Consider the following 27,501-nt stretch of genomic DNA (forward strand, 5'->3'; position numbering starts at 1 on the left):
GTCAGACATTGATGTTGTCATCAAGTTGCTTACAATTTAGTAAAGGAGACAGTTGCACAAAATACACAAAATAATAAGAATTATAAAGCACGAAAAGAAAGTGGTGAACGCCATACATACGGAATCTCTCTTGGGCTGTTTGAGTTAGGACTGAAGAAGCAACTTTCTGGAGCCCCTCACACTCTGACCTTGGGGTACCCATTTTCCTTCATTGTTGAGGAGTCATGAATAAGGTAAAAATGTAAAAGGTGGCAGTACACAAAAGGGACACCTTGCCCCAACATCTCTCCCCGACCAGGAGGCCTCGCTGTTGGAAATTCCACTCACTGCAGGACCCAGCTAACCTGCCAAAGCTGTCTAGCATGGATGAGATACTCCTAGGCCTCAGGACCCATTTACAACCCAGAGTACACGCTTGTAATGTTGTTTACAGGCAATGTGCTCTTGAAGTCCCCTCCCTTCTCTCTATCTTCTGTTTCTTCATTTCTAAAATAGGGAAAAGAGCCCATGTCCTTCCTGCCTCATAGTCTCTGGTAAATGGGTGTTAGGGGAGAGCTTTGCAAATTACAGGGTGCCATTCATATGTCATTGAGGGCTGTGGTTCTTAATACCAAAGGGAGCATGAGAAGTAGATGGGTATGGTTTCATGGGGGTAAAGGAGGGTGTACTTCCCCTGGAGAGGCAAGCTCAGTACAATCACAAGTGGGGCAGCCCTAGGTAGATGGTGGCATGGGAGAAGGCATGCAGTGGCCATGGAGGAGTGTGAATGTGCAAATGACTGATAAAGAGCTTCTGTAACTGAAGATGGGGCAAAGAGAGAGAAAAAGGCATTGGAAGGCAAATACCCCATACATCCGGGCCTCTGTTCCTCTTCCTATAATGCCTACTTCCACCTCTCCAGACTCACTTGGGAAGCAGACTTCCCAGAAAATAAGCTTCTTCCTCCTCAAGGCTCCTGCAGTACTTTGTGCCTCACCCTTGGTACACCATTTTCTAGGTAGTTCTTTTCCTATCTGTTTTTCTCACTAGATTGTGAGTTTAATGCATTTGCTCTTTCTCTAGAACTCCTGAGCAAAATTCAGGCCTGGCATGGATTAGGAGCTTGAGGAGTGTTGGATGAGTAAAAATGAACTTTTGGTCTTCTCCTTACCATCTCCATTGCTCTAAACATCAGAATGTCATTGCCTCAGAATGTGTCTTTTTAGGCCTCACCTCCTGCCTTCCACCCTATCTCCAACATGGAATACCCTCTCTCCTTTTTCTGTTTCACCCATTTAAGAGCTACATGTCCTTTAAAAGCAATTTCAAACCCCACTTCCTCCCTGAAGCCTTCTTGGGATAGTCCTGCTGGCTGCAAATGCTGGCCAGACAGGAAGGGAATTTCTGGTTGGCTGTCACTGTTCTTTCCTAAACGTGAAGGGGCTGAGTCAATAATTCTTAGGGACTTCTTCAGTTTTACCATTCTAGAATTCATACATTTGGGGCTTATTTAGGGTTTACTCCCTGCTAGGCTGTGCACTGTGCACTAAAGATACAGGAATGACCCAACGTAGCCCCTTAAAGAGAAACCTGTCTAGTGGAGAAGCCAGACGTGCAAAGTGCCATGACAATACTCTATGGGACATGCAATGCTACAGGTGTGTGCAAAATGCAGTTAGGTATCCAGTAAAGAGGAAGCAGGTCTGTCTAAGGTGGAGAACAGGGACAGTGAAGCAGAGGTGTGATGTTTCCACTGGACTTGAAAAGTATATAGGAATTCACCATCTAGAGACAAAATGGAAGAACATTCCAGGAAGAGGAAAAAAAGGATGAACAAAGACATAGAAGCATGGACGCAGTTGATCTGTTCATACTGAAGCATGAGGTGTAAAGTGGTAGGAAGCAGATGGGGTGGAGAGGGTGCTCACAGGGGAAGAGGTGTGCTGGCAAGCTGTGAATGAAACTCAAGTTGTAAGCCAGAGCTTTGAATAGCAAGAAGAGGAACTGGAACATTACTTTGAAGGTAATGGGGAACCTTGGAAGGTTTTTGAGAGGGAGTATACCCTGATATGTAGCTGAGCACTTTCCCACGCTGTTTGGTATCTTGTCATGTTACATGCCTTTGTCTGTAATCTAGGCTCCTGATGGGTGGGGGCTCTCTATGTCCCCTAACACCCAGGGCACAGCCTGGCACATGGTGGGCTCCAGTGTGTTGAATAGCTGATCATTCCCACCCATCAACATACACATTAAAACTCCACCATGGATCCGGCCTTCCCGGCCTGTCTCTGAGCCTGAGCCCACCCCACACTCAGAGACCAGCCCACCTTCCACACTCATGCTCTGTCTCCCCACAGAGGCTCACCTGTCCTGTTCATTTTTTCTGATTTTCATCCACCTTGATGGGACCTTTTCAGCTTTAGCTCTGTAGCTATGTTACTGTGGTCCAGAGAAGTGTGTGGTCTCAGCTTTGGTCATCAAGGCCACATCCCTGAGGCTATGCTTTTGGGCCCACACTGCTGACCCACCCAAGGGACCCTCTCTGAAGGGTGGCCTGGCACCCAATAGGCTCCTACCAGCACATGGGTGTAACCTGACATATTATGATTATCCACAGAGATGAGAGAAAACAAAGATTAATTTTGAGTCAAAACATGTAATTTTCCTTTAAAATCAGAACTACTCTTCCACTTATATTATTTGATGCTTGGGTGGAAAATAATACCAAAAAAGGGGACAAGCTCAAGTCCCAAATCAGAGCCTGTGTCCTCCTGGCAATTCATTTCTCAAGGCCTGCCGACCAACTGAGAGTTCAGTGATACTCATAGTTTGATGAGACCGGGGTGTAAGATGTGAGGATGGAGAGGGAGTTTGTTTTGCTTTAAATTTAAGGGTGGGTACGTTTACCTCAAGTCTTCAAGGCTGGTAATTTTGAGGAGTGAATCTCCAGCTCTTTTCTAAAGAGGCTCCAAAGCTTAGAGCAAAGAGGTCCAGTGAAAGGTTGAACCCAGGGCCCCGAGAGTTCCTTGCATCCTTTCCATCCAGTTTCAGGTTCCCACGTCCTGGCCAACTGGAGGAACTCTTTGCTAACTGATGCTGAGAACAGCAGCCTGGGGGTTGTGGGGCTGGGGCTCTAGTCCTGGTTGTGACCAGTGCTGTGTGCCCCCTGGGCCTCAGCTTCCTCATCTGCATTATGAAGAGGGCCTGAACGATTGCTAGTCTCCCCCAGTGTCAACACCATTTCACCGACAGTGCAACAAGCTAGGAAGAAGTCTAAGGGATCAAAATAATTTTATTCAGGCTGACAGAGGACCTGAAAGAGACAATCCCCAAATTAACTTGTAAATGAATTCTTTTGAGTGTTCTAAAGCTTTGAATTTTTGAGAACTTTAACCAATCAAGAATGACTTCTAAGAATGAACTGAGCACTTTACTCTAGAGGTGAGCTCCTCAAAGGCAGGCAGGGTCATGCCCTAATCACTTACTCATTCAAGCACCTCTCTCCCCCCAGGGCCTGGCATAAAGTGCTGGTTTTCCTGAGTGAATGAATGAGGGAATGAATACAGGCTCAGCATGCAGGCTCAGTGCGGTCTAGGCACTGTGGAAGCACAGAGAAGAAACAGACATGATCCTCCTGAAGGAGTTTTTAATCCACCAGGAATAGGATGGGGGGCACAAATACCCTAGATGATTAGCGAATAATCTGAGACACAGTATGAGCCAGAGTACGTTGTTCTGTAGACTCTGTGTGGAGACATGGGACTCACATCATGGTGGAAGGTAGCCCTGAGAGAGATCTTCCAGCCCAACCAGAGGAGTCCAGGAACTTGCGCCAGGCCATGATAAACTGGTTGGACATCTGGGGTTGCAACCCAGAAGCCAGAGGAGACAGAAACATTTATTGAGCAGCTATGGACTGCCAGGCACAATACCAAGCTTTCATCTAATTTTTAAAACCATCTTGAGAGACTTCAGTTATTGCCCCCACTTTATGGTAGAGAGAGGTTTCAAGAGGCCAAGAAACTTGCCTAAGATCCCACAGTTAGGATGAGCCTGAGACAGAATTTGAACCCACACTGATAGTGACAAAGACTTCCTGCTTAAGCTGGAACTTAACCTGATTTTAGTCTAGCTTTGGAATGAAAAAAAATCCTAGTTCAAATTCTGCCTCTGCCAAAATCTCTTTGACCTCAGGCAATCCTCTTCACCTTTCTGAGCTTTCTTTTCCTCGTTTGTAATATGGGGAATATAATATATATGAGGAATAAATAAGATCATGTACAAAAAGTGCTTTGCTCAATAGATAACAGTGATTAATATTGTTTTTCTTAATAATAGGGTGTGGAGGAAGGTGCATCAGTGCAAAGGCCCTGAGGCAGCAAAGCATATGGACAAGGTCATGGGCAAGGTCAGTGGGAAGACTGGTCTGGCAGAAGTAAGTTGGACATCATTCTGTCCTTTAGGGAGCCTGGATCACTAGAGAGTAGGAAATGAGGCCAAGAGGTAAGGCAGGGCCAGCACAATTCCAGATGCCATTGGATGTCACTGTCCAAATGCTCACTGAGCTTACTTCCAGGAAGCATGGGAATGCCCAGCACTTTGGGCTCCGGTCTAGCTATCCAGAAGGATACTTATCCCCTGACTTCTCTCCTCACTGGCCCAAAATATTGACTCCATCAGAAGACCTGATGTAAAACTTCTTAGGCGTATGTCCTTCCCAGCCCTAAACCTTTGCATCTTGAGGGACTATCATGTTCTAAGGGGATATGTGTATGTCTGACAATATGTAGGGTGCTTTAACACACATCTCATAATAACCTTCCAGGTGAGTGCCACCCGTCCCCACTGTACAGATGTGAAAATGGAAGGATCAGAGACCTTATGAGCCTAGATGAAATAGGAATTCTAGAGGATGAGCAACCAGATGAAGAAGCACATGGAGACACCCAGACTAACTTAGAACAATAACTGCGCTCAGTTCCCCAACAACTCCCATCCCCGTGGACTCCCATGTTAGACCCGGAAACGCGACCACCCCACACTGTCTGACACTGTGACGATACTTTATAGTCAGAAAACATGCTGTTAAGTTCTTCTGCCCCATACACTCTGTGGCAGGGCAGGGATTATCTTTCCCATGCCACTGATAGGAAACTGAGGGCCAGAGAGAAGCCAAGGGAAGTCGACCCTGGACACAAAGCTGGTTCAACAGAACGTGAGCCACACAGTTCTGCCCTGTCACTTACCGCAGCCTCGGCATGGGAATTGCCACTCTCTCGACCAGGGGGTTCAGCCGATAATAATCCAAAAATGTTCTTGCCACATTCTGTCCCAGCTTCATATCTGCAATAGTGTGCGTCAAGGAGCAACTTTGAAAGGAGACCGAGTCAGAAAAAAGAGGGCTGGTAATAAAAATGATAACAGTAATAGAGGCAGCAATACCACCTAGAATCACCATTCTAAGCTTTTTCTATGTACTGCCTTTTTTGATCTTCACACAATTTTCGACACTATTCTTTTCCTCATTTCACAGATGAGGAAATCAAGGTACAAAGAAGTTAAATAATTTGCCCGAGGTCACAGGACTAGAAAGGAGAGGAACCAGGATATGGGTCTAGGTCATCTTACCTCAAAGCTCTCTTCCTGGCTTTTGGAACATACTCTGTCCCTCTGGGGCTCGCTGGGCTTCCGTGCTCTGACTAGTGTTCGTGGAACAGTGAAATGAGTTTCACCACCGTCTTCAAGAAGCCCCCAGGCTGGGGTAGGACATGGCCCAGGACATGGAAAGTAGCATTTATGGAGCACCTACTATGTTCCTGGCATGGCACTACTACTTTGTTTACTTATACACTTTAAACAATCCTGTAGGGAAGGCATCTTAATCTCCCTTTTGCTCTGGGAGTTTAAGGTACTTGTGCAAGGCTGCCTAACTTAGGCAATGGTAGAGCCAGGACTCCAATTCAGGAATGTCTGACTCCAGAGCAGTGAACGTTCCACCACCCTGGGCTGTTTCCCATCCTGAAGGCACCTTTTCTGTCAAGGGCTGAGTCATCCCAGGCCAGTGCCTGGTGGGAGGAGGAAAAACACCAGACAAGTCGTTTATGACACTGAGATGTGCCGCAGGCTCGCTGTGCTCTGGGGCCGCCACCTGCTTTCTTCCTCTGCATGTGACCGACCTTCTCTGTCCCCTTCTTTAAAGAGTTCACAAGCTGGCATTAGGCATGGCCTCTCCAACCAGCAGACCCTGGTCTGCTCCTTTTAACCTAGTCAGGCTCCAGCTGGCTTGGGGAGACCAAATCACCACTGTGTGTGCTGACAGTAAGACTACAGGGGTGCAGAGGAGAGGAGAGGTCCCTGTGGACTGGACTAAAAAAGTATAGTAGAAATCTTGGAATCAGATGCATCTAATCCAAATCCTGGCTCTGCCACATTCTGTGTATGGCACATTGTATTTTTTAAAAATGTCTGCAACGATATTTCCTAGCTCACGTGTTATTCTATGCTATGACTTTGACCCTCCTTCCACCGAGAAGTGTGGTCTAGTGGTCTATGTCTCCTCTCTTTGGACCTGGGTGGGCTTGTGACTCACTTGTGACCACAAGAATGGCAGAAGTGGTCAAAGTGACACTGTGGGCCTTCTGAGGCAAGGTCAGTAAAGGAGATGTCACTTGTCCCTGGCCTGCTGGACTACTCCAGCTAGCGTCCTGCACCTCCATGCAAGCAGTCCTGCTGCGCTGAGGCCACCATGCTGTGAGGCAGCCCAGACTAGCCCACAGAGGGGTTGCAGGTGGAGGCCCTGCCACTGTGCGGAGACCCGGCCAAAGGGAGACTCCCGCCAGCCCACGGTGCCACCAGCACACTGCTGTTCTCGCTCCAGCAACTGCGTCGCAGCCTCCAGAATAAGACCATTCGATGGCGCCCTCCGCAAATTTTGGACCCACAGAAAGCATGAGGGAAGAGCTGGTGTTTTAAATGCTCCATCTGGGGGAAGTGTGTTACACAGCAGGAGAGCCCTAGAACAGTCTCCTGTAAGCAACTCCGTCCTCCTGAGCCTGGGTCCCTGCACCCATGAAATGTGAGCAAGAGCCAGCTCACGGGGCCTGTGCTGCGGTGCGTGACTGACACGTGGGTGCTGACGAAATAAGCGAGACAGTGGGGGACAAGGGAAGTGTGAGCCCATCCTCCCCAGCCTGCCTTGGGAGCCAGACTCAAAGCCACCCTAGAAGAAATCTGTGTTAGCAAAACTCTTGAACCTTGCAAGGAAACGGAGTCAGGCTGCCAGTAAAATGTTCCCCTGTGAAGTGCTGATTGTTTTCAGATGAGCCCTGTTTGAAAGACAGGGTTTTAAAGGTGGACTTGTCTGGGGCACCCTCTTTCCCTTTCCCTCTCCTACCATGTTACAGATCCCTCAAATCCTGAAGGTCTCACACCAGGCTACTTACTGCAACGACCCTGTTTGAGTCAAGCAAGATATGGGACCTGGGTGGGAGGAGGGGAGAGACGAATCAAACATCTGCAGTTAAAACAAGCTGTCTTTGGACAAGGATTTAGGACCCAGACAAGGAGAGGGCACTAACTCTTCTGGCTGAAGCCTTTCCAATATATTGCCCAATAGAGAGAGAGAATGCGGAGCTCCCGACTTTGCATTGCCAACAAACATCGCCGGATAGCCTAGACGCTGACAATGTCATCTTCCGCATATTCTTCTGTGGCTCACTGATCTGTTTCTGGTGGGGGGTCGGAACAGACGGCAGGTGGGGTCGGGACCCCCAAATCACAGAAGCGGCGGGGGGGCTTGGCTGGGATGGTGTGAAACCCAGACTGATTTGGGGACTTCCACTCAGAGCTGTTTCAACTAAGGGGCAGGTGTCAGTAACTCTGGTACTTCCGGGACCCTGTAACAGGTAACAAGGGTTTGGGCATGTGCTGTTCACTCCCATTCATTCATTCATTCATTCTAACATTCGTTGGGCTCATCCCATATGTATGCTGGGAGGAAGAGTGACAGGGATGGGGTTAGAGAAAGAAGAATTAGATGAGCACAGTGGCCAGTCGGGAGGAGGAAACTAGCATGTCCCACTGACTATATCACCGAGCAGGCTGCTGCCTTGTCATCTTCACGACCGTTTATTTTAGCGCTCTCCCCGTGCGCTGCACAGTGTAGTTACTATCACCAGTCCCCACCACAACCCTGCAAGGTCAAAGTACCATTCTACACATATTTTGCAGAAGAGGACACTGTAAAGAAGGAAAACCTGCATAAGTGACCTGGAATCCTGTGGCCTGAGAGTGAGGTAGGTAGCAGGTGAACCTGAGGGTCTTTTAGCAAGGTGCATATCGTTTCCCCTCTCTTGAGCGTGATTATACATTCCAACACTAAACTCCATGGACATGTAGAAGGAGATTGAATCCCAACTGGGGGAATTGTGGAAGGCTTCATGGAAATGGGTATATAACAGAGATTTGAAGCACAAGGATGAATCGCAAGGGGGAGGAAGAGAGAGATGGGATCAGTGGCAGCACGGAGTGTGGCCGGGGCATGTGACCCCGGGCCATAAAAAAGACAGAAGAGGGATCAAGGGCCCAGGCCACCTCAGTGTAGAGCAAAAGGTGAGGCTGCAAGGCAAGGCTGTGGACAGATCAGGAGAGGCTTTGAATGCCAAATTAAGGAATTTAAACTTCTATTCCATAGGCAATTCAAAATAGTTGATATGGGTGTCTGTGGTCGTATCTATCATTTGTCCACTCAATATATAGTTATTGATCAACTGCTATGTTCAGGCTGTCTGGAAGTCTCATGGTATACTGTGGTAAACAATAATAAATAAATAAAACACAGCAAAACAACCAAGACAATGGTTCTTAAGTCTAGAAGTGGAGACAGATAACAAAGCAATAAAAACCCAAACAAAGATATAATTGCGATTGTACTAGTGTAGGATGAAAATGCGCAGGGTCTGTAAGAGGGAGTGATGGGGCTCTGCTTCAGACAGGGGATGTGGGCGGGCCTCCCTGAGGAGGACGTGTGAAAGAGCAGACAGGGGCAGTGGGAAAAAGTCCTTGGGTCGGGGAGAGGGTCTGAGAGCGGGCTGGCATAGAGGGACAGGCAGGGGAGAGATCACGTGGAGCCTTATTCTGGGTCACCTGAAGGAGTCTAGATTTTCTAAGAGAATGGGAAGCTGCTGAAGAATTTTAAGCAGGAAAATGAGACGGTCTGATTTATAATTTTAAAAGGTCACTGCTGTGCTAAAAATAAGGCAGCAAGAGTGGGAGCAGGGCAGATGGGCCAGGAGAATACTGCAGCAGGTCCGGGGTAAAAACAAGGGAGGTCTGGACCAGGACAGAGGCAGTGGAGATGGGCATATATGTTTTGGGAGAGGAGCTGGCAGGTTGGCCATGGGGCCTGCGGAGAGGCGGGGGTGAACGGTGACCTCCTGTGCACTTAGCCAGAGCAGCCGGGTGGATGGGGTGCGGTGACTGGGAATGCAGAAGTCTGAGGGTGGTGGAGCAGGCTCATGGAAGAGACTAGGAGTCAGTTTGAGTTCAAGATGCCACTGAGACACTAAGCAGCCATGTCCTACGGCAGAAACAGGGAAAGAAGCAGATCATGGAAATGGTTTCTGAACTGCCAGTCCTCTGGGATCATGCAAGCCGCAAACTTGCTGACTGTATGGCATGAATGTCCCACTCTGCCCAGCTCCCCACCTCCTGTTCCTCCTCTCAGCATCCCGAGGTCTCTTGGAGAGGGGCAGTGGCTGCAGGACCCTCTGTTCTCCTGTCTCAGGTCCTGGATCTGGTGCATCGAATGAGCACGTAAGTGGGAATAAAGAGACCAATCTGGTTTCAATCAGTAACTTGCCATGTGACCGTGGCCATTTCCCTGCTCTGGGCTTAACTCCTCTGTGGTAAAAAGTACAGTCTCTCAGGTCCTTTCTAGCATTAATGTGGTGTGTTCGATACAATAAACTTATGAAAAATCCCATCCCAATTCTTTCGTTCAACAAATGTTTACCGAGAACTTGCTCTATGCCGAGTAGTTTTAGGCACTTGGGATATACAGCAAACAAAACTCACAAGGATCCCTGTCTTCATGGAGCTTTTGTTCCAGTTATGGGAGACAAACTGTCAATCCTACACATTTGTAAATTATTGAGAATGCCAGAAAGTGAAAGTGATAAGTGCTATAAAGTAAAGATAAAGGACAGTGTAAGGGGAGTACAGGGGGCAGGGGGCACATTGTCGCACTAGGTAAAGTGGTCAGAGGAGCCTCACTGAAAAGGTGGGGTTTGAGCGGGCTTGGAGGAGGTGAAGGAGCTGGCCAGCACCCAGGATCAGGATCCCCCTCATCAGAAACACAAGCCCTGACCAGCAATTTCATTTTTGGCCTCTTGCTTGGCCCAGCCCAATCCCACTACTAGGGACAGTAGTCAGCCTTGGGGATGAGTTCCCCCTGAAGGGAGTCAGAAAACTCCTCCTTCGTGACACATGGCAGCTTCCTGAGGAAGGTCCTCCCTACGTCCCTGAGCAGCCCCAGAGGGAACGCATCTCACACACGCTTTCCTGCCTGGCCTGTGGCTTCCCTTCCCCATCCTGTTCCTTCCCCTTCATCTCTGCTACCATCTCCACACTTCTCACTCTCTGCAACTCTTCTAGAACCATCAGTGAGCCCACCTGGCCTGGCCGGCCCTGAAGGGAGCGAAGGTCCAGCCCCACTCATCAGATACCATATTTCACTCCCTCTTTCCCCATAGCTGTGTGCTGCAGGCAGGTCTGATTACCGTCCCCATTTCGCAGATGAGAACTTGGAAGTGACTTGTCCAGTGAGGCCCATCAAGAACTGGCACAATGAGGACTGAAGCCCATTCATTCATTCATATATTTAGCAAGTGTCTTTTTTTTTTTTTTTTAATTTTTTTTTTAACGTTTATTTATTTTTGAGACAGAGAGAGACACAGCATGAACGGGGGAGGGGCAGAGAGAGAGGGAGACACAGAATCAGAAGCAAGCTCCAGCCTCTGAGCCATCAGCCCAGAGCCCGACGCGGGGCTCGAACTCGCGGACCGCGAGATCGTGACCTGAGCTGAAGTCGGACGCTTAACCGACTGAGCCACCCAGGCGCCCCAGCAAGTGTCTTTTACATGCCAGATGCTGTTCTGGGACACAGGGAAGAGAAAAAGTCCTAGTCCTCATGAAATCTTTCCTTGCTATCATCCTGCCTCCAAATAAGAAAATTTAACTCCTACTGGCTCCCTGTTTTGAAAGCCCCGCCTGGATAGCCCTGCTCATACTCCTGCCCCTGCCAGCAACAGATGATCATCGTTAAAGGGGAAAGATTAATTCTGCAGAGCGGTAGGCCAAGGAAACGTGATTTCTCCTCCGCAAGGCTGACAGCACTGCTGGAATGTTAAGAGGCACCTGTCTAGGGGCCTGTAGGTAAAGCCAGAAGAACAATGCGACAGTGAAATATCTTTTGCCTCTGCCTCCTTCCCCCATCCTCCCATGGTGGCAGACAGGTGCATGATAAACAGATGAATCCTTCTCCGAAGTGCAGCGTGGGGGGCGCACAGGTCATTGCAGAGTCCTTTCCAATAGCAGGCGAGTCCTGATGCACCCCTAGGTGAGGACGCCTGCGAATGTGGGAGGGAGACAGAGACAGAGAGAGACAGAGAGAGGGAGGACATGGAGACACAGTGAGAGGGAGGAAGAGACAGAGAGAGAGGCAGAGGCAGAGACCAAAAGAGAAAGAGATGCGAACAGCCAGGAAGATATGAAGAGAAACCCATCAGGATGGAGCAGAAAGGAAGATCATCGGAGGGGCTGAGAACAGCTTGAACTTGAAAAGTGGAGAGAAATGGAGGGAGGGGCAGAGAGAAGAATAGGAAGCGACTGGCAAAGGGAGAGAATCAGAGAGAGAGAGAGAGAGAGAAAGAGAAATGTAGACAACGGGGAGGGAGAAAGAGAAAGGCAGAGTGGAACAGAAAGAGTCAAAAGCAAGCAGGGCAGGGCGCCTGGGTGGCTCAGTCGGTTGAGTGACTTCGGCTCAGGTCATGATCTCGCGCTCAGTGAGTTCGAGCCCCACGTCGGGCTCTGTGCTTACAGCTCAGAGCCTAGAGCCTGCTTAGGATTCTGTGTCTCCCTGTCTCTGCCCCTTTCCCACTCATGCTCTGTCTCTCTCTGTCTCTCAAAGATGAATACACGTTAAAAAAAAATAAAAAAAAAAAAACAAGCAGGGCTACACAGGCTTTGGAGGAGAGACAGCACATGACAACAGGGAGACTGAAATAGAGGCAGAGACAGAGGAGGGGAGAGACAGGTGACAGGAGGGGGGGCCTCCTCTCTGACACATGAGAAGCAACTCAGGAGGGTAGGAATTTCGTGAAAGGAGAGGGGAGAAGAACACATACACAAATGGTGGGGAGGATGCCCAAATCCTCCAAGAGGGAACCCAAGGTGGGGATAAAGGAGACTCCGGACTGGATTCCTACAGCCACTATAATTCACCACCAACTCGGTGCCTTAAAACAACGGACATGTATTCTCTCACAGTTCTGGAGGCCAGAAGTCTGAAATCAGTTTCAATGGGGGCGAAAGTAAGGTGCTAATGGGGCCACACTCCCTCCAAAGGCTGCAGGGGAGAAGCTGTTTCTGGCCTCTCCCAGCTTCTGGTGGCTGCTCTGCACCTTGACTTATGACCTCATCACTCCAGTGTCTGCCTCGTGGCCACACTGCCTTCTCCTGTTGTGTGTCCAGTCTCCCTCTGCGTCCCCCTTATAAGGACACGTGTGACTGCATATTGGGCCCACCCCAAGAATCCAGGATAAACTTCTCCCTCAAGATCCTTAACAATAACATCTGCAGAGGCCTCGTTTCCATGTAAGCAGACACGGATAGGTTCCAGGGGTTAGGATCTGGATCTGTTTGGGGGGTCCTCATCCAGCCTCCTGCATGCTCTCAGAGTTCATCTGGGTGGCTAAGAGCAGAGGATGAAGACACTGCCTGGGTGTCGGGAGTGCAGTTCTGGCTCTGTGCTGTAAATCTCTCTGGGTGCTCACCCCCCATCCCTCCCCACTGCCCCTCAGTGCCTCCTGCACAAGCAGCAAGTGCATTTCATTCACCAGATTGGGACCCAGACACGCCCAACTCCAGAGTCCTTTTTATGTACAGTATTTGCTCCAGAGTCCTTTTAATTTACATTATTTGCAGGAAATACCTGTATTGGACTATACGCTGCCTATTTTGCCTCCTAAACATATTGCAGACCTGCCCTTCCTCCTCTCCACTACTATTCCTTTACTTGAGATCCTTTTCTCTCATCTGAACTATGGCTCCAGCCTCCTAATTGGTCTTCCTGACTCTAGTCTTCTTGACTCCATTTTCACTGAGAGAGATGTTCTCATAATTGCTGACCTTGTGACTTTCTGACTCATGACTCTATGCCAATTCCCTGCCACCTATAGGGTAACAACTAAACTTTTAAATCTGGCATTGACATCCTTCCATAAGCTAGTCTAAGCCTTGTCCCCTGACACTAGATTCCACTGTGCATCTATTTGGAATGTGGGGTTAAAGTCCAAAAAGCATGGGTTTTAATATTGACTCCTACACATTTAGCTGTATGATTTTGGGCAAGATATTGAACTTCTCTGAGCCTTAGTTTTCACATCTCTAAAAATGGATAATACTACCTACCTCGCAGGACTCTCATGTTGATTAGAAATTATATATCCAAAGCACTTAGCACAATACTGGCAGGTAGTAGGTCTCTTTATTATCATTATTATTTATGAACCTGTCATCTTCAACAAAGCCTAAGCTCTTCAAGGACAAGGGTGTGTCGCATTCAAACTTGTTTCCAGAGCCATTTAACACAGGTTAGGACTATAACAGAGACAAGGAAGAAACAAACAAACCAAAAAACCCAAGATAAGGTAAGAGGGAGACAAACAGGAAATAAGAGATAGGGAGACAGAGAGATGAAATTATTTTTTTTAATTTTCTGGATGTTCAGGGATAAGGTCTTACAGGTCCCTTCCATACTGTGTGCCTCAGTTTCCTTTCTGTAAAATTGGCTAGAGGGTGATCTCTGGTTCTAATCTAGTTCTCACTCTCTCTGCCCCTCCCTAGGAGGAGAGGATACCCTTTCAGGCCACCCAGATCAGTGCAGACTTCTCAGGCATGGGAGCAGTACCCATCACTCTGGTGGGGTATTTGGAAAAGAAATCAGGCTGGAGGCTGGCTAGGCTAGAACAGATGGAGATCTGACCTTAGGAATAATGTGCCTGAGTCTGGACAGGATGTCCTTGGGGGATTTTTGAACTTCAGACCACGTTAGGCAGGTTGTCATTCATTCATTATTTGTTACTCGTTTATTCATTCAACAGACACTTTTCAAGCACCCCTGTGTGTTGAGCCATGTAATAGGAATATAGACTACACTGGGCAGATAGAGGAAACAAAACAGGAATGGTTCTGCCTTCACGCTGCTCACAGTCCAGGCACTATTGACATCTTGGGCTGGATGATTCTGTTGCAAGGAGGATCCTTGGCTTTTCCCCCTAGATACCAGCAGAACCTTCCACCCTGCTGTGACAACCCAGAATGCCTTCAGACATTGCCAAACATTCCCTGGGGTGTGGGTGTGGGTGTGTGTGGAATTCACCCCTGAGTTACAGACACTGGTCTAAGGGGTGCATGATATCTGGTGGAGTGCAGCAGGTGAAATGGGGGTGGGGCACAAGCAGGAGTTTTAGAAGCGGGCAAGAGCTTGACTGGGAGAGGCCCTGGTTCCCCAACCTGGGGAAATGTCATCCTGAGTTCTCCTTGGAGACAGGCGAAGGGGAAAGGAACGTGACTTCACAGGCTGTATTGACCTACTAGGATGGTTGCTTCAGCACCTCTACCCACCACTTGGGCAGGAAGAGTGGCCTCCCTCTGTGTCTTGCACCCCTCGGCCTCTGAGATGATTCTCACTTCCCTACTTGCCCTGGACTGCTGGTATTTACGGCCCATCTATCTCAGAGCCATTCCTCACTCGAGAGGAAAGTTCGTTTCTCCCCGCCACCTCCCACACTCCAGCTTGTTTTGTGACTCCCCCGCTCTCCCTCCGTTCCATGCCGGGAACTAGCAGTTTCCCAGCAGTGCCTCCCTTTGCCCACTGATGGCTGACCACAGCTCTGGAAATTCGCTCACGAAGTCTGCTGTGCCTGCCCAGCTGGGCCCCACCCAGCAAATGGGGGGGCTTGGACGCGGTTCAGTGCTAGAGGAGGCTCTGCTTCTCTGAGATGCTCCTAGATATTTTCAGAAGCTTCCACTGACACACAATATAAAAACAAGACTAAAGACCAAAGTCAATATTTGTGCAGCAGCATCTTGGAGCAAGCGGGAGGCAGGGACAAGAAGCATAATAAGTGGGAAAAGCTCCAATGAGTCCTGGCTCTGGGCCTGTCTGGGAGGTTAGGGGGAGGGACTGCGTGGCCTTGTGTGGGACAAGTGTCAGTTTTCCAATCTGGCAAGTCGGGGGAGGGGCAGACTTGCTGATGTTTTGAAACTTTCAGCTCTGTGATGTTTTGGGAGTCTCTAGATTCCAAGTTCCTACCTGGGGAATTAGGGGCTTCCTGGCCCCTCGTGTATTACGGGCAAAAATTTACATGTATGTGTGAATTTTCCTGGGGAGGATATTCATAATTTTGCATAATTTTCAAAGAAATCTGCATCCTTCCAAATGTTAAGAATCTCTGCTCTAAATTTGGACAGTGATCCTTGAGTTTATCATCACCTTTAGATAATAATATTCCTTCTCATCTTCTGACTCATTCACTTTTTATACCATGACTCTTCTGGGATTAGTGAGAATCTGGTGGTGCTGGGGAGTGCAATCAAGTTAGGTTTGGAGCACAGTTAATAGTAGGTAGACTCTGTCCTCAGTACACCTGCATTACCTTAGAGGAGCTCAGAGATTCTGGTGGTGCCAGTCCACTGGAGGGGCCAAAGGAACAGCTCAGCTAAGCAATGGGGGAACAAAGTAATAATCACAACTAGCCTAGAATTTAAGAGGCCCACTAAATGGTTTGCTGAAGGGACAGACTATAGGGTTCTTGATCTTTAAAAGAAGGTCCTTCCCGGTTCCTTGTTTCTTCATTCCTGACTCAGCCTGAATCTGAAGCACTTACATGCATTAAGGGAATGAACAATATCCTGTGAGTCAAGAGACCCATAAAAGAATGTCAGCTTTAACCAAATTGCTGTATGACCTGGGCTGGGTCACGCACCCCCTCCTGGGCCTCACTTTCTCCATTTGTATAATTAGGAGGAATTCAGGTTTTTGCACGATTTCACCTGGGGATGGCTATAGTACAGTGAAACTCCATTACAATACCTTACTCTTGGCTACCTCCTTACATTTAATCCTCATTTGGGGACATTTTTGTTCCATCTTAAGCAAAATAGAAATGATCCCATCCTTTAAATTCCAATCTTTAGGGCCCTACTGGCTCCAATGTTTTATGATTTTCTTTCCTGCCCTTGTGTTATTTTCTTTTTAACTGTTATCTCAAACCTGAAACTCAGGGGATGGAGCTCATGTTTATGATCATTTACTATCTTCTGAGCACCGTGCTATTTACTATGTGCAAATGAGGTAGATTTTATTATTCCCATGTTACAGGTTAGAAAACTGAGGTACAGAGATATCACTTATCTAACATCACTCAGTTAGCAATTGGAGGTAAGACTCAACTCAGGTCTGTCCAACTGCAAGGCCTAAGGTTTTTGAGAATTATTATCATGCTATACTTATATAATTAACCGTCTTAAGATGGATTTATTCACTTATTCAATATTTATTATCTGCTGTGTAAGGCTCTGGGCCGAATGCTATGGATTTGGAAATGATAAGTCAGTCTCGGTCCCGAGCAGCCCTTAGGGAAGACATGTAAATAAAAACTGCAGTGCAGGGCAATGGTCTCGATGGCAGAGGGAAGTAAGGGAATCGGGAAACAGAAAGTAAGACTTAACGTTGGAAGGACCCCAGAAGACTTCTCAGAGAAGGTAACACTTGTGCTGAACTGAGTGGGGGGCTTTTAACGGAGATGAATCTGCATTAAGTAATTCAGTCAACAAGTAATTGAGAATTTACTATGCACCAGGTACTTTTCTAGATGCTGAGATACAACAGTGCATATGTGCTCATGGAGCTCACATCCCAGTAGGGGAGATAGTCAATAAAAAAAAACAAATGTAGAATGAGGTTGGAATCTGGGGGACTTGACAAAAGAGTAGGAGCTGCCCAGGCAAAGAGGGGATGACGGCATGGGAAGGGATCCCTGAAGACAGGCAGAGGCATGTGCATGCTTCCTGAGGCACGGTGATCCCCTCAAAAACTATAAGACATCTGGTTTGGCTGGAATATCTTCTACAAGATGAAGAAGGAAGCAAGATAAATACACAAAGACAGGTCATGAGTGGCTTGTGTGATGTAATGAACGTGAACTTTATGCTGTAGGTAATAAGGAACCATGACAAAGTTTTAAGGGAGGGAGAGAGAATGTTAGATTTGGCTTCATAATGATTATTCCTGTGGCCCTGGTAGAAGATGGTTTGGAAGGGATAAAGACTGGAGACAAGGATAGGTCTGGTCTTGGGAGGATGAGGAGGACCTAAGCTGGGACTCTAACAGAGGGGCAAGAAGGAAGGGACAGAATTAGAAATACTTGTCACATAAAATGAATGTGAGCTGGGCATTTAATGTGGGGTAATCTGGGAATGTGGGGTTCTGGCAGAGATGGCTGGACTAGAAAAAGCATCAAGGATAGCACACCAGGTTCCTATCTTGGGGAATCAGATGCTGGTGTCACCAGTGATCCTGGATATGAAGTCTGAATGTGGCTCCTAGAATCCAGGGAGCTCTGTGTTCCTTAGAGTCCCTTCCATGGCACTCTTCTCAATAGGACAGTTGCCTAATTTTATTTTGCTGCACATTTGCATCAAGTGAGTCATGATTCCTACTTTGAACCTCCACTGTGATGCCTAGTTACTGACATTTCCTTACATCTCATGCTCTTTGGGGGACATCTTGGTTTCTTGTCAGGCAAACCCAAAGTGAGCCCACAGACAGGATGGGTAAGAAGCTGGGCTTGAACTCCCCACGAGACTAACACATTTACCCAAATTTTAAAGGATAGAATCTATTTTCTCTGGAACTTTTCTTTTCTATTCTCACTCTCCCACACCTCTGATGGGCCAGCTGGCCTGTCTGCTTGTCTGCCTGACTGCGTCCCTCCCTCTGACAAACACTAATCAGGATCTGCTCTGTGTCAGGATATAAAACATGCCTGTTCCACGTCTCATTCAATCCTGCTCTATTTTACTAACAATAAGACAACAAGTCATATTGTAACCCATGCTGTCATTGAGACCCTTGAGAACAGGACTTCCTCAACCAGGTAGATGCCACTTCACACCCCCCCTTCACAGCCCGTGCCTGAGAGGCTGTCATAGACCGTCTGCCTTGCTGCCTCTAGGTAATGTCTGCTCATGCGTCAGCCCTCAGCCCAAATTCCACTTCTTCAAGAAAGCCTTCCCTGACCTCCTGGACAAATCAGTGGCTGCTGTCATATACCTCCCAGGGCCCCTGGCACCCCTTCATATAGGCCTCTCATGTCTGTAACTTTACGCACCAGTGTGGTTTTTGGTAAAACCTCTTCTACTAGACTACCAAGTTCCATGATTGCAAAAACTGTGTCTGTCTCGTTCACCATAATCCCCCCTCTGCCTGGCAGTGTATGACACACGTGGTGTTCAATCAATATTTTGCTGCTAATTGTGGGAATTTGGGGAGAAATCTAGGTGTCTGAGGACTTCATTAGGAGGAGAAACAGTGGTTACTTCCTAGTGGCTAATGGTGAATGAGATTTTAAGAATAGAGATGCTAAGGGGTGCCTGGGTGGCTCAGTTAGGCGTCTGACTTCAGTTCAGGTCATGATCTCACGGCTTGTGGTTTTGAGCCCTGGGTTGGGCTCTGTGCTGACAGCTCAGAGCCTGGAACTTGCTTCTGATTCTGTGTCTCCCTCTCTCTCTGCCCCTCCCCTGCTCATGCTCTGTCTCTCTCTCTCTCACAAATAAATAAACTGTCAAAAAAAAAAAAAAAGAATAGAGATACTGAGCTGTGGGAGTTTGGCACAAGGAAGATTGAAAGCAAGCATCACAAACTCCAGAAGGTAAAGTGGCTTTATTCTTCTGTCACTCCTAGGAAAGCAGGGTCCCTGGAAGAGGGACTATCTGATGAAGAGAAGAAGGAGACTATCACTGTACGATACATATTTCCAAGGAGCCCATGTAAGGTCAAAGATTCAGAGATGAAAAGGTTTTGTGGATGAAACAATTCCCCTCTAGTCCCAGGCAGGTGGGTCCTGGGGTCAAGGGGTCATGTTTCTTCCACAACCAGCTACTTATAGCTAGAAGGTGAAAACAAATGAATACTTCTGGGCCTCCAGGGACACACCCTCCTCTTGAGCCAAAGATTCTTAGAACAATATCCCACCTAGGCAGAGCTGGGAGCCCTGGCCCTGGCCCTGGCCCTGGTGGGGACAAAAAGGAGGAAGGCCTGGGAGCCAGCAGGAAGAGCTGGGTGTCAGAACTGAGCTAACTCCCACCAGGCTGGGACTGACCGATTACATCCAGAATCTGCACAGCTCTTGGCCTCTCTCTTTCTCACTAGACCATGAGCTCCCAGAGGGCAGAGCCTGTATCTTCCCCATCCTCGGTTCCCCACAGCCTAAGATGACTCCACTAAAGAATGTTTGTAGGAAGAATAAGTAAATGAATGAACACATAAAGCCTGGGCAAGTGTGCACCCCCTAATCCTACATTTTCTTATCTGTGAAGTGGTAATGACTCCTAACTAGAGTATTGTGAAGACTGAATGACATAATGAATGTGAAAGCACGCGGTCAATAGGGACTCTCACATAAAGTAGATGTTCAAACATACTTTATCCTCTCTTTTGCCTTTAACCACACCTCCTGACTTCAAGTACTCCCGGAACTTCACTGGCCTTCATATATTATAGGCTGAACTTGACAGTGCACCAAATGGCTAGAGAATCATAAAATACCTGAGCAGGGGGTACCAACAGCAGCCATCGGTCTTGTTTTGTTTTCCTGCTCTTAATCAATTCCCCTTTCACAACACCCCGTTTTTCCATATTGAGCCCCCAATCTCAGTCTCTGTGTCTCAGGAGGAGCTGACCTCACCCAGACTGTCCAGGAGGATATAGAGTCAATCTGATTGGGGCCAATCTGAGTACTGAATGACTCTTGCCACAATGATCAGTCCGGTGTACATATGTCCAAGGTGACTCAACTCTGGGACTTGTGAAAGAGGGAATCAGGGAATCCCCCTTAACCCTGAGAGGATGGGATGTCCACCAGGAGCTGCTGGCAGTCATTTTGCTTCCACAGGGGAGAGAGCCTGTCAGAGAATGGTATCAATGCTCAGGGAGCAGCTGCAAACCCTGTCCTGACGACACTGTCTCTAGATCCAGACATGCTTAAAACCAATATTCCTTTGGACTTTAAAGTTTTGCATGCAAATTAATTCTCCTTTTTACTTAAGTAGGTTTGAATTGGGTTTTCTGTCACTTGCAACAAAGAAATTTGACTAATACAAGACCTTGACGTTTACCTCATCAAACCTCCTCATTTTACATGTGGGGAAGAGATTTGCAAAATCACATGGCCAGTTTTTATACACAGCCAATTTTCCAAATAAATCTATTGCCTCACTTCCTTTTATCTTTACTGCTGACCAGAACAGGAGCTGCTTGTCCTTCTGCCTGGGTAGGGTCATAGAATGTTGATTTTGGTCACAGAACGCCTAATCTTTCTCTAACAGAAGAGAATTTCCTAATTCAAGTCCTCAGCAACCAGTTTTGTTTTGCATTACAATGTTTTTATCCCCCAAGCGGAACTGCTGATGACCGTCCTTTCCCTTCCACACAGTGTAATCAGCAGCAATTAATTCTAATCACAAAGAGACAGCACGAATGAACAGAGCATTAATTGGACGGAAGTAATCAGAATCTCCTTAGCCTGCAGTTGGTACCTGTATGGAAGCATATGTGATCAGTCTCGTGCATTCGTGTGTACACACACACACACACACACACACTCCTCCCCCCTCCACTCCAATCAACCAGGGCACAGGAGAGGGTATAGACTGGGCATACTGTCTGGTCACCATGGTGTAGTATTAAAAAATCAAGGACTTTGGAGTCACAAAGATTCTACCACCAACCAGTTGCTTAAAATTGGCCTCCTCATTTGTAAAACAAGGATACACAGACCTACTTCAAAGTGGTTTGGAAGATTAAATAAGTATATTGTATATAAAGCACTTCTTACTGGTTTTTAGCAGGAGCTCAGTAAGTGCTAGTTTTCTTTCCTTCCACATCAAACACCTTTTATAGCTGGTAGAGAATAAAGGCCTAACGTGACCTGAAATTTTAGATAGTTGACTGTTCTGGACTGGGTCAAACAAACTTGATAGTCCCTTCTGATCTCCCTTTAATCCTATACCACCACCCTCCCCCATGTATCTACCTCAACACACACACACACACACACACACACACACACATACACACTCAGTCTGGTCATTCTTCAAGGCTTAGCCTAGACTGCACCACATACATCCTTCATGAAATTTTTGAAATTTGTTCCTGATAGCACTATTTTCTTTGAACTCCATTCCTTTTTCATGATATAAAGTGTATATGGTGATATAAAGTGATATATGGTGTCTTTGCTTCCCTATCTCCTCAAGTTCCTTCACTCCATCATTGAACCAGCTTCTTGAGCCAGTAGATGCATGGGCATATGACTTGGTCTGTGTCCTAAGACATTCAGGTTCAATCTAGTCCTTGAGCACAGCAACTGTGTCTGACTCATTTTGCTATCCCCCAGGCCTTGAGCCATGGTTATCCTTAAATATGTGATAATGGCAATGGGTTGCCCAGGAGAAAACATCTGGGCTGGGACATCAATAGGTCTTGTGAGGATACCCAAGGCCAATGAGCTTTCTAAGATTGGGCACGGATTCTGCTGAGCTTTCTGAGGGAAAGGATTCAGTATTACAGAGAGAGATCTGGGGTTAATTAGCCATGTCCCTAGATCATGTCACACAGGATGCATTCAAATCCAAAACCTTGAATCAGCTGAGACCTGGTGCCCAAGGATATATGATTTAGTAGTATACCTGCAGAAGCTCTGGCCTGGGATCAGGCCCACCTTTGCCACCAGGTTTCACAGTGATGTTGAACAGTTATTTACCCCTTCTGGGTATCAGTTTAGCCACCTCAATTTTAGTCAGCCAACAACTGTGAACACCTACTGTGTTCCTCATCCTGGAGATATAGAAATAAATCTGATATCATTAGCTCCTTTCAAGAGCTCATTGTCTAGCAGGAATTATGAAAAGGAAAATCAAAGAGAGATGTTGTAACCTCTTTATATTGTGTAGTTCTTTGTTTTTAAAACCTGAAGAAGGCTCCTTAGTGCCTGTAGGATAAATTGCCAATCTCCTTTACCTGGAATCACAGCCTCTTGTGATGTGGCCTCCACCTACCTATCTAGTCTCTCCTTCTCCCATACTGATCCTGTGCCCTGGCCACACTCTAGTGCCCATCACTCTCAATGCTCCTTTATCATTTGTGTCTTTACCCATGTGATGTCCTTCCAAAATTCTCTTTCTGCTAAATTTCTGATGATCCTTTAATACAAAGTGAAAGTATGAAGTATGCACAGAAGTAGCATCACATCTGTAAACTGGAAATAGTTCCAAATGTTATGGTTTTATGAAAGCTTTCTTTTTTCTCTTCCCTTCCTTTCTTTTCCTTTTTCTTTTCTTCTCTTCTCTTCTCTTTCTCTTTTCTTTTAAAGGGAAGATTAGATTAGCTCTACCAACACTTTTAAGATGCAATCACTCATTAATCTTTGTATTGCATCTTTGGAACTCATGATCAATCTGCTCGAGCTGTACCTCTCCTCATGGTGTTTGAAAACATCCCAAGTGCCAATTAACTAGACTGCAGGCTATGGGCTTGTCTTCCTAAAGAAAGTTCCTTTCAATGGTGAGTGAGGTATCAAGTCAACTTCACCGCACTCAAACTTCCTATTCCTAGATTTCTATTCCTGACCTTGATGATAGTTTTCTCCCTTATTTTCTTAAAGAGATTTTTAATTTTTTTAAGTTTATTTATTTGGAGAGAGAGAGAGAGAGAAAGAGAGCATGTGTGCGTGAGCAGGGGAGGGGCAGAGAGAGAGGGAGATAGAATCCCAAGCAGGTTCTGTGCTGTCAGTGCAGAGCCCAGCTCAGGGCTTGATCCCACGAACTGTGAGATCATGACCTGAGCCAAAACCAAGAGTCAAATGCTCAACCCACTGAGCCACCCAGGCGCCCCAAGATTTTAATTTTTTTTACTAATCTCTATACCCACTGTGGGGCTTGAACTCACAACTCTGAGATCAAGAGTTATATGTTCTATCAACAGGCAGCAAGGGGCCCCTAAAGTTTCTCTCTTAAAAGATGCTGTAAGAGATCACTTAGGTCTCTTATTTCAGAGCATTGAGGTGCTCATCCACAGCTCTGGGCTTTCAGGCCCTTGTGGAATGTCTTCCTCTTCCCCTCTTGGTGAATGCTTAACCACCCTTGTAAACTCAGCTCAAAATCTGTCCCATTCAGGAAGCCTTCTCAGATTCCTTAAGGCTGAATTAGTTGCTTACTTAATCTGTTCTCTGTGTTCTCATGGAATCCTGAACCCATCTTTTCTTTAACTTTAATTACACCATTTTATAATCCAAACCAGGTAAAGGGACAGGTTAGGCAGATTAGGTACCAGGTACCATGTGTGATGGGATGATAAAACATCAATGAAAATATAGCAAGCTGAAGAAAATTATATTTATCAGAACTGTTTACTAAGATGTAGTTGGAGGGAAATTTGAGGTGTTCAGGTGACATAACTTGCTCAAGTCATCAAGCTAGACAATGGTCTAGAATGGTTTAAATGGTTTGAATCCAACTCCAAAATCAAGGCTTGTGTTGGGTATTCACTCAGTCATATGTGTTGGATGCTGTGTGTCAGGCACTGTGCTAGGCACCGGGGTGCAACATTTCAAACATGGCAGACAATGGCAGAGCAGAGCCTAATTCCTTATGTTGGTTTCCAGTGTTAAGATCTGAGATTCTTCTGAGCACCTGGGTGGCTCAGTTGGTTAAGGATCTGACTTTAGCTCAGGTCATGATCTCACAGTTTGTAGGTTTGAGCCCCGTGTCGGGTTCTGTGCTGACAGCTCAGAGCTTGGAGCCTGCTTCGGATTCTGTGTCTCCCTCTCTCTCTCTCTCTCTGCCCATCCCCCACTTGTGCTCTGTCTCTGTCTTTCTCAAATATAAATAAGCATTAAAAAAAAAAAAAAAAGATCTGAGATTCTTCAGTCCCAGTGTGTGATTTCACCAGTTGGAAGCTCCACAGCCAGCTTCCCAGCTTCACCCCCCTCTCCAGGAACAGGCAAGAAACTTCCTCATAACAACCCCTGCCTCTGCCCCCAAATCTTTGGCTGTGCCCACTGTGGAAAGAGAGCCAAGGCTGCTTCCAAGTTCATTAATAATTTTGGCTTTCTGGAGGAAGGAATTGGATTGCTTTGCTCTTCAAATATCAAAACATCCAATTAACACAGCTAATTAGCATCACTAGCAGCAGTCAAAAGAATGGCAATTTAGATGCAGGATTTCAAAGGTTTCCTAGTTGTAGGCCAAGGCAACCCATCACTTGCTAATGACAAGAGTTCCTTGCTTAGGCAATTCTATAGCAGCCATCAATTAGCCTAGCCACCAGGCAGAGATTGGCCCCATCCCTGAGTCATTTGTCTAATCAGAACTGTGAGGAGAGAGAAAGAGACAGAGTTGGGGAGCAGGAGCGAGGGGGAGGGAGAGAATGAATTAGGAAAAAAGGGAAGCACAGAGAGAGAGAGATAGAGAGAAACAACACACAAAGACATAGAAATTCTCAGAGACAAAAAGAGACACTGTGTGAGAGAGATGAACAAAAAGGCAGCTTATAAATAAATAGACAGCAATCATAGAGGCACAGAGAAACAGAAATAAACATCTTAAGTATAGAAAAGATAGGACAAAAAACTTCCAGCCACCAGTAGCCTTGGGAAAGCAGCTGATCCCTGGGCAGCCCAGCACTCTGATTGATAATATTGGGCTGAGCTGTGAGAACAGATTACAATTTGGCAAAATTTGGCTGCTATGGTGAGACTCGAAGATAAGAGACTGAAAGACCCCACCTGAACTTCTTGTTCCCCCTCACACTGAATGTTGGCCTTTCATGAGCCTTGGTTTCTCTTTAGAAGGTTGGGTATGAGGTCAATGTTCCTCTGTTTGTGTACTTTCTCCTGTGATCAACACCCACCACACCCCCCTTCCCTGCTCCTGGCACCGACAACCAGGCCTATGATCAACTGGGAGTTCTGTTGTCTCCCTCAAGGAAGGAAACAGATGGGTCTCCTACTGAATTCACTTCAGAACTGACTTTGGGGTCTTTCCTCCTCCCCACTGCACTGCCTCTGCCCTGGTTCAGGCTTTATGGTCACACTTCTAGAATGTCACAACAGCCTCTGCTCTCTCCTTGCTGCTGTCGAGTACAATTCATGTCACTGTTGCCAGAGTGACATTTCTTTTTTTTTTAATTTTTTTAATGTTTATTTATTTTTGACAGAAAGAGAGAGAGAGAGACAGAGCATGAGTGGGGGAGGGGCAGAGAGAGAGGGAGACACAGGATCTGAAGCAGGCTCCAGGCTCTGAGCTGTCAGCACAGAGCCCGACGCAGGGCTTGAACTCACGAACCGCGAGATCATAATCTGAGCCGAAGTTGGACGTTCAACCAACTGAGCCACCCAGGTGGCCCTGGAGTGACATTTCTAAGACTTGGGTAGGACTATGTTTCTGACTTAACCCGCTCCCCCCACCTTTTTAAATGTTTTTATTTATTTTGAGAGAGAGAGAGAGCTTGAGTTGGGGAAGGACAGAGAGAGAGGGAGACACAGAATCCAGAGCAGGCTCCAGGCTCCTAGCTGTCAGCACAGAACCTGACTGGGGGCTAGAACTCATGAACCATGAGATCATGACCTGAGCTGAAGTTGGACGCTTAACAGCCTGAGCCACCCAAGCACCTCTGACTTAAACCCCTTTTTAATGCGTTCCATATTTTCTCTAGGTCAAGCCCAAGCCTGTTAAACATGGTATTTAAGGCCTCCTTCTGGGTGCTGGCTTCTGCTGTCTCCTCTGCAGCCTCTCCTGACCCTCCTCTCTCACCCCCCTCTACACTCACACTCCAACCACTCGAGATGACATGGGGACCCCTGGACACTCCACACTGCCTTTACCTCTGGGCTACACTTCATCCTGTCTGGCCCCTGCAGTACCTAACTGATTCCTACTCTTACTCTGTACCTTTCTATGTCTTTGTTCACACCCTTTCTCTGCCTTTAAATTTGTTCTTTTCACCACCTCATCTCTTACCTATCAGGTATACAAGGGTCACAAACTCAAAAGTCTTCAGAGGGCAGGCTCATAATAGAAATATGTGCAATGATAGTTGTAAACCAATAGGGGGATTAGTGGCAAATTGGACAGTAAATGCCATGCTCAAAGCCCCTCAAACTCAACATCAAACCAACCAACCTACCAAGTCACCAGCCAGCAGACATGCTCCTGGCCAAACCCACCATCTGAAGAAAAGAATCAGCCGTGGGCCACCAGTTGGTGACGCTCCATCCGTATCTTAGACTGGGAGTTTAGCTTGGCCTACTAGGCCCTCCAAGTTCAGACTCCCTTCCATCCCTTGCCATCTCCTTGCATCCGGTTTCCATGTGCAGGGGTATTTTAGCAGCCTGTGCCTCTTCTTCCCTCTGGGCCCTGCAGGGGTGTTAACTGTGTGTAAATAGCTGCAAAGAACCCTAATGGTTACAGTGACTAGGCCAATCCCATCATAAGCCTGGCCCAGGCAAGATGTTATTAATCAGCATTTTAATGAAACCTAATTACAGCAGACAATACCTCCCACCAGGTAAGACAATGGTTACAGATGGGAGCAAACCAGGAAATCTCTGCCCTCTCCTGGGCTTACTCAAATCATAGCATGGAGGGTTAACTCGGGAAGGAATGGACAGCTGTAGGGACAAGAGTCCAGCAGAGGGCCCTGCTAGCAGTAAGATGTGCCTCCTCTCCCAGTGCCAATATAAACAGTCGGGACAGTGAGTGGAGCTGGGCTTCTGGCTTGGGATGGGTCTGGCACATAATGATGATCTCTTCTGAGATCTCTTCTGGCTGACATTCTGTTTTTCTAGATATGACTATGTCTCTGCTTCCAGCACCTATTCTTGAGTCAGACCTTTGGTAAGGCATCCAAGTCTTCCAAAAATGACCATTGTTTCCTCAACTCTTTGTTTTCTCTCTTTGTCC

General features: G+C 47.0%; 1 protein-coding gene across 4 annotated transcripts in view; it reads right to left on the reverse strand.

Moving 5' to 3' along the window:
- Positions 1–27,501, reverse strand: part of LOC122227036 (BEN domain-containing protein 5) — a 1,450,833-nt gene that overhangs the window by 12,187 nt on the left and 1,411,145 nt on the right. For 3 of the 4 annotated variants that reach the window (XM_042951161.1, XM_042951163.1, XM_042951160.1), the window contains exon 12: positions 5,226–5,322. In XM_042951161.1, the coding sequence (XP_042807095.1) occupies positions 5,226–5,322 (97 nt within the window). Of the gene's footprint in view, positions 1–3,624; positions 3,839–5,225; positions 5,323–27,501 lie in introns of those variants that run through there. The other variant, XM_042951162.1, reaches the window with a different exon arrangement.

Source organism: Panthera leo, chromosome C1 (assembly GCF_018350215.1).
Source record: "Panthera leo isolate Ple1 chromosome C1, P.leo_Ple1_pat1.1, whole genome shotgun sequence".
Taxonomy (NCBI): Eukaryota; Metazoa; Chordata; class Mammalia; order Carnivora; family Felidae; genus Panthera; species Panthera leo.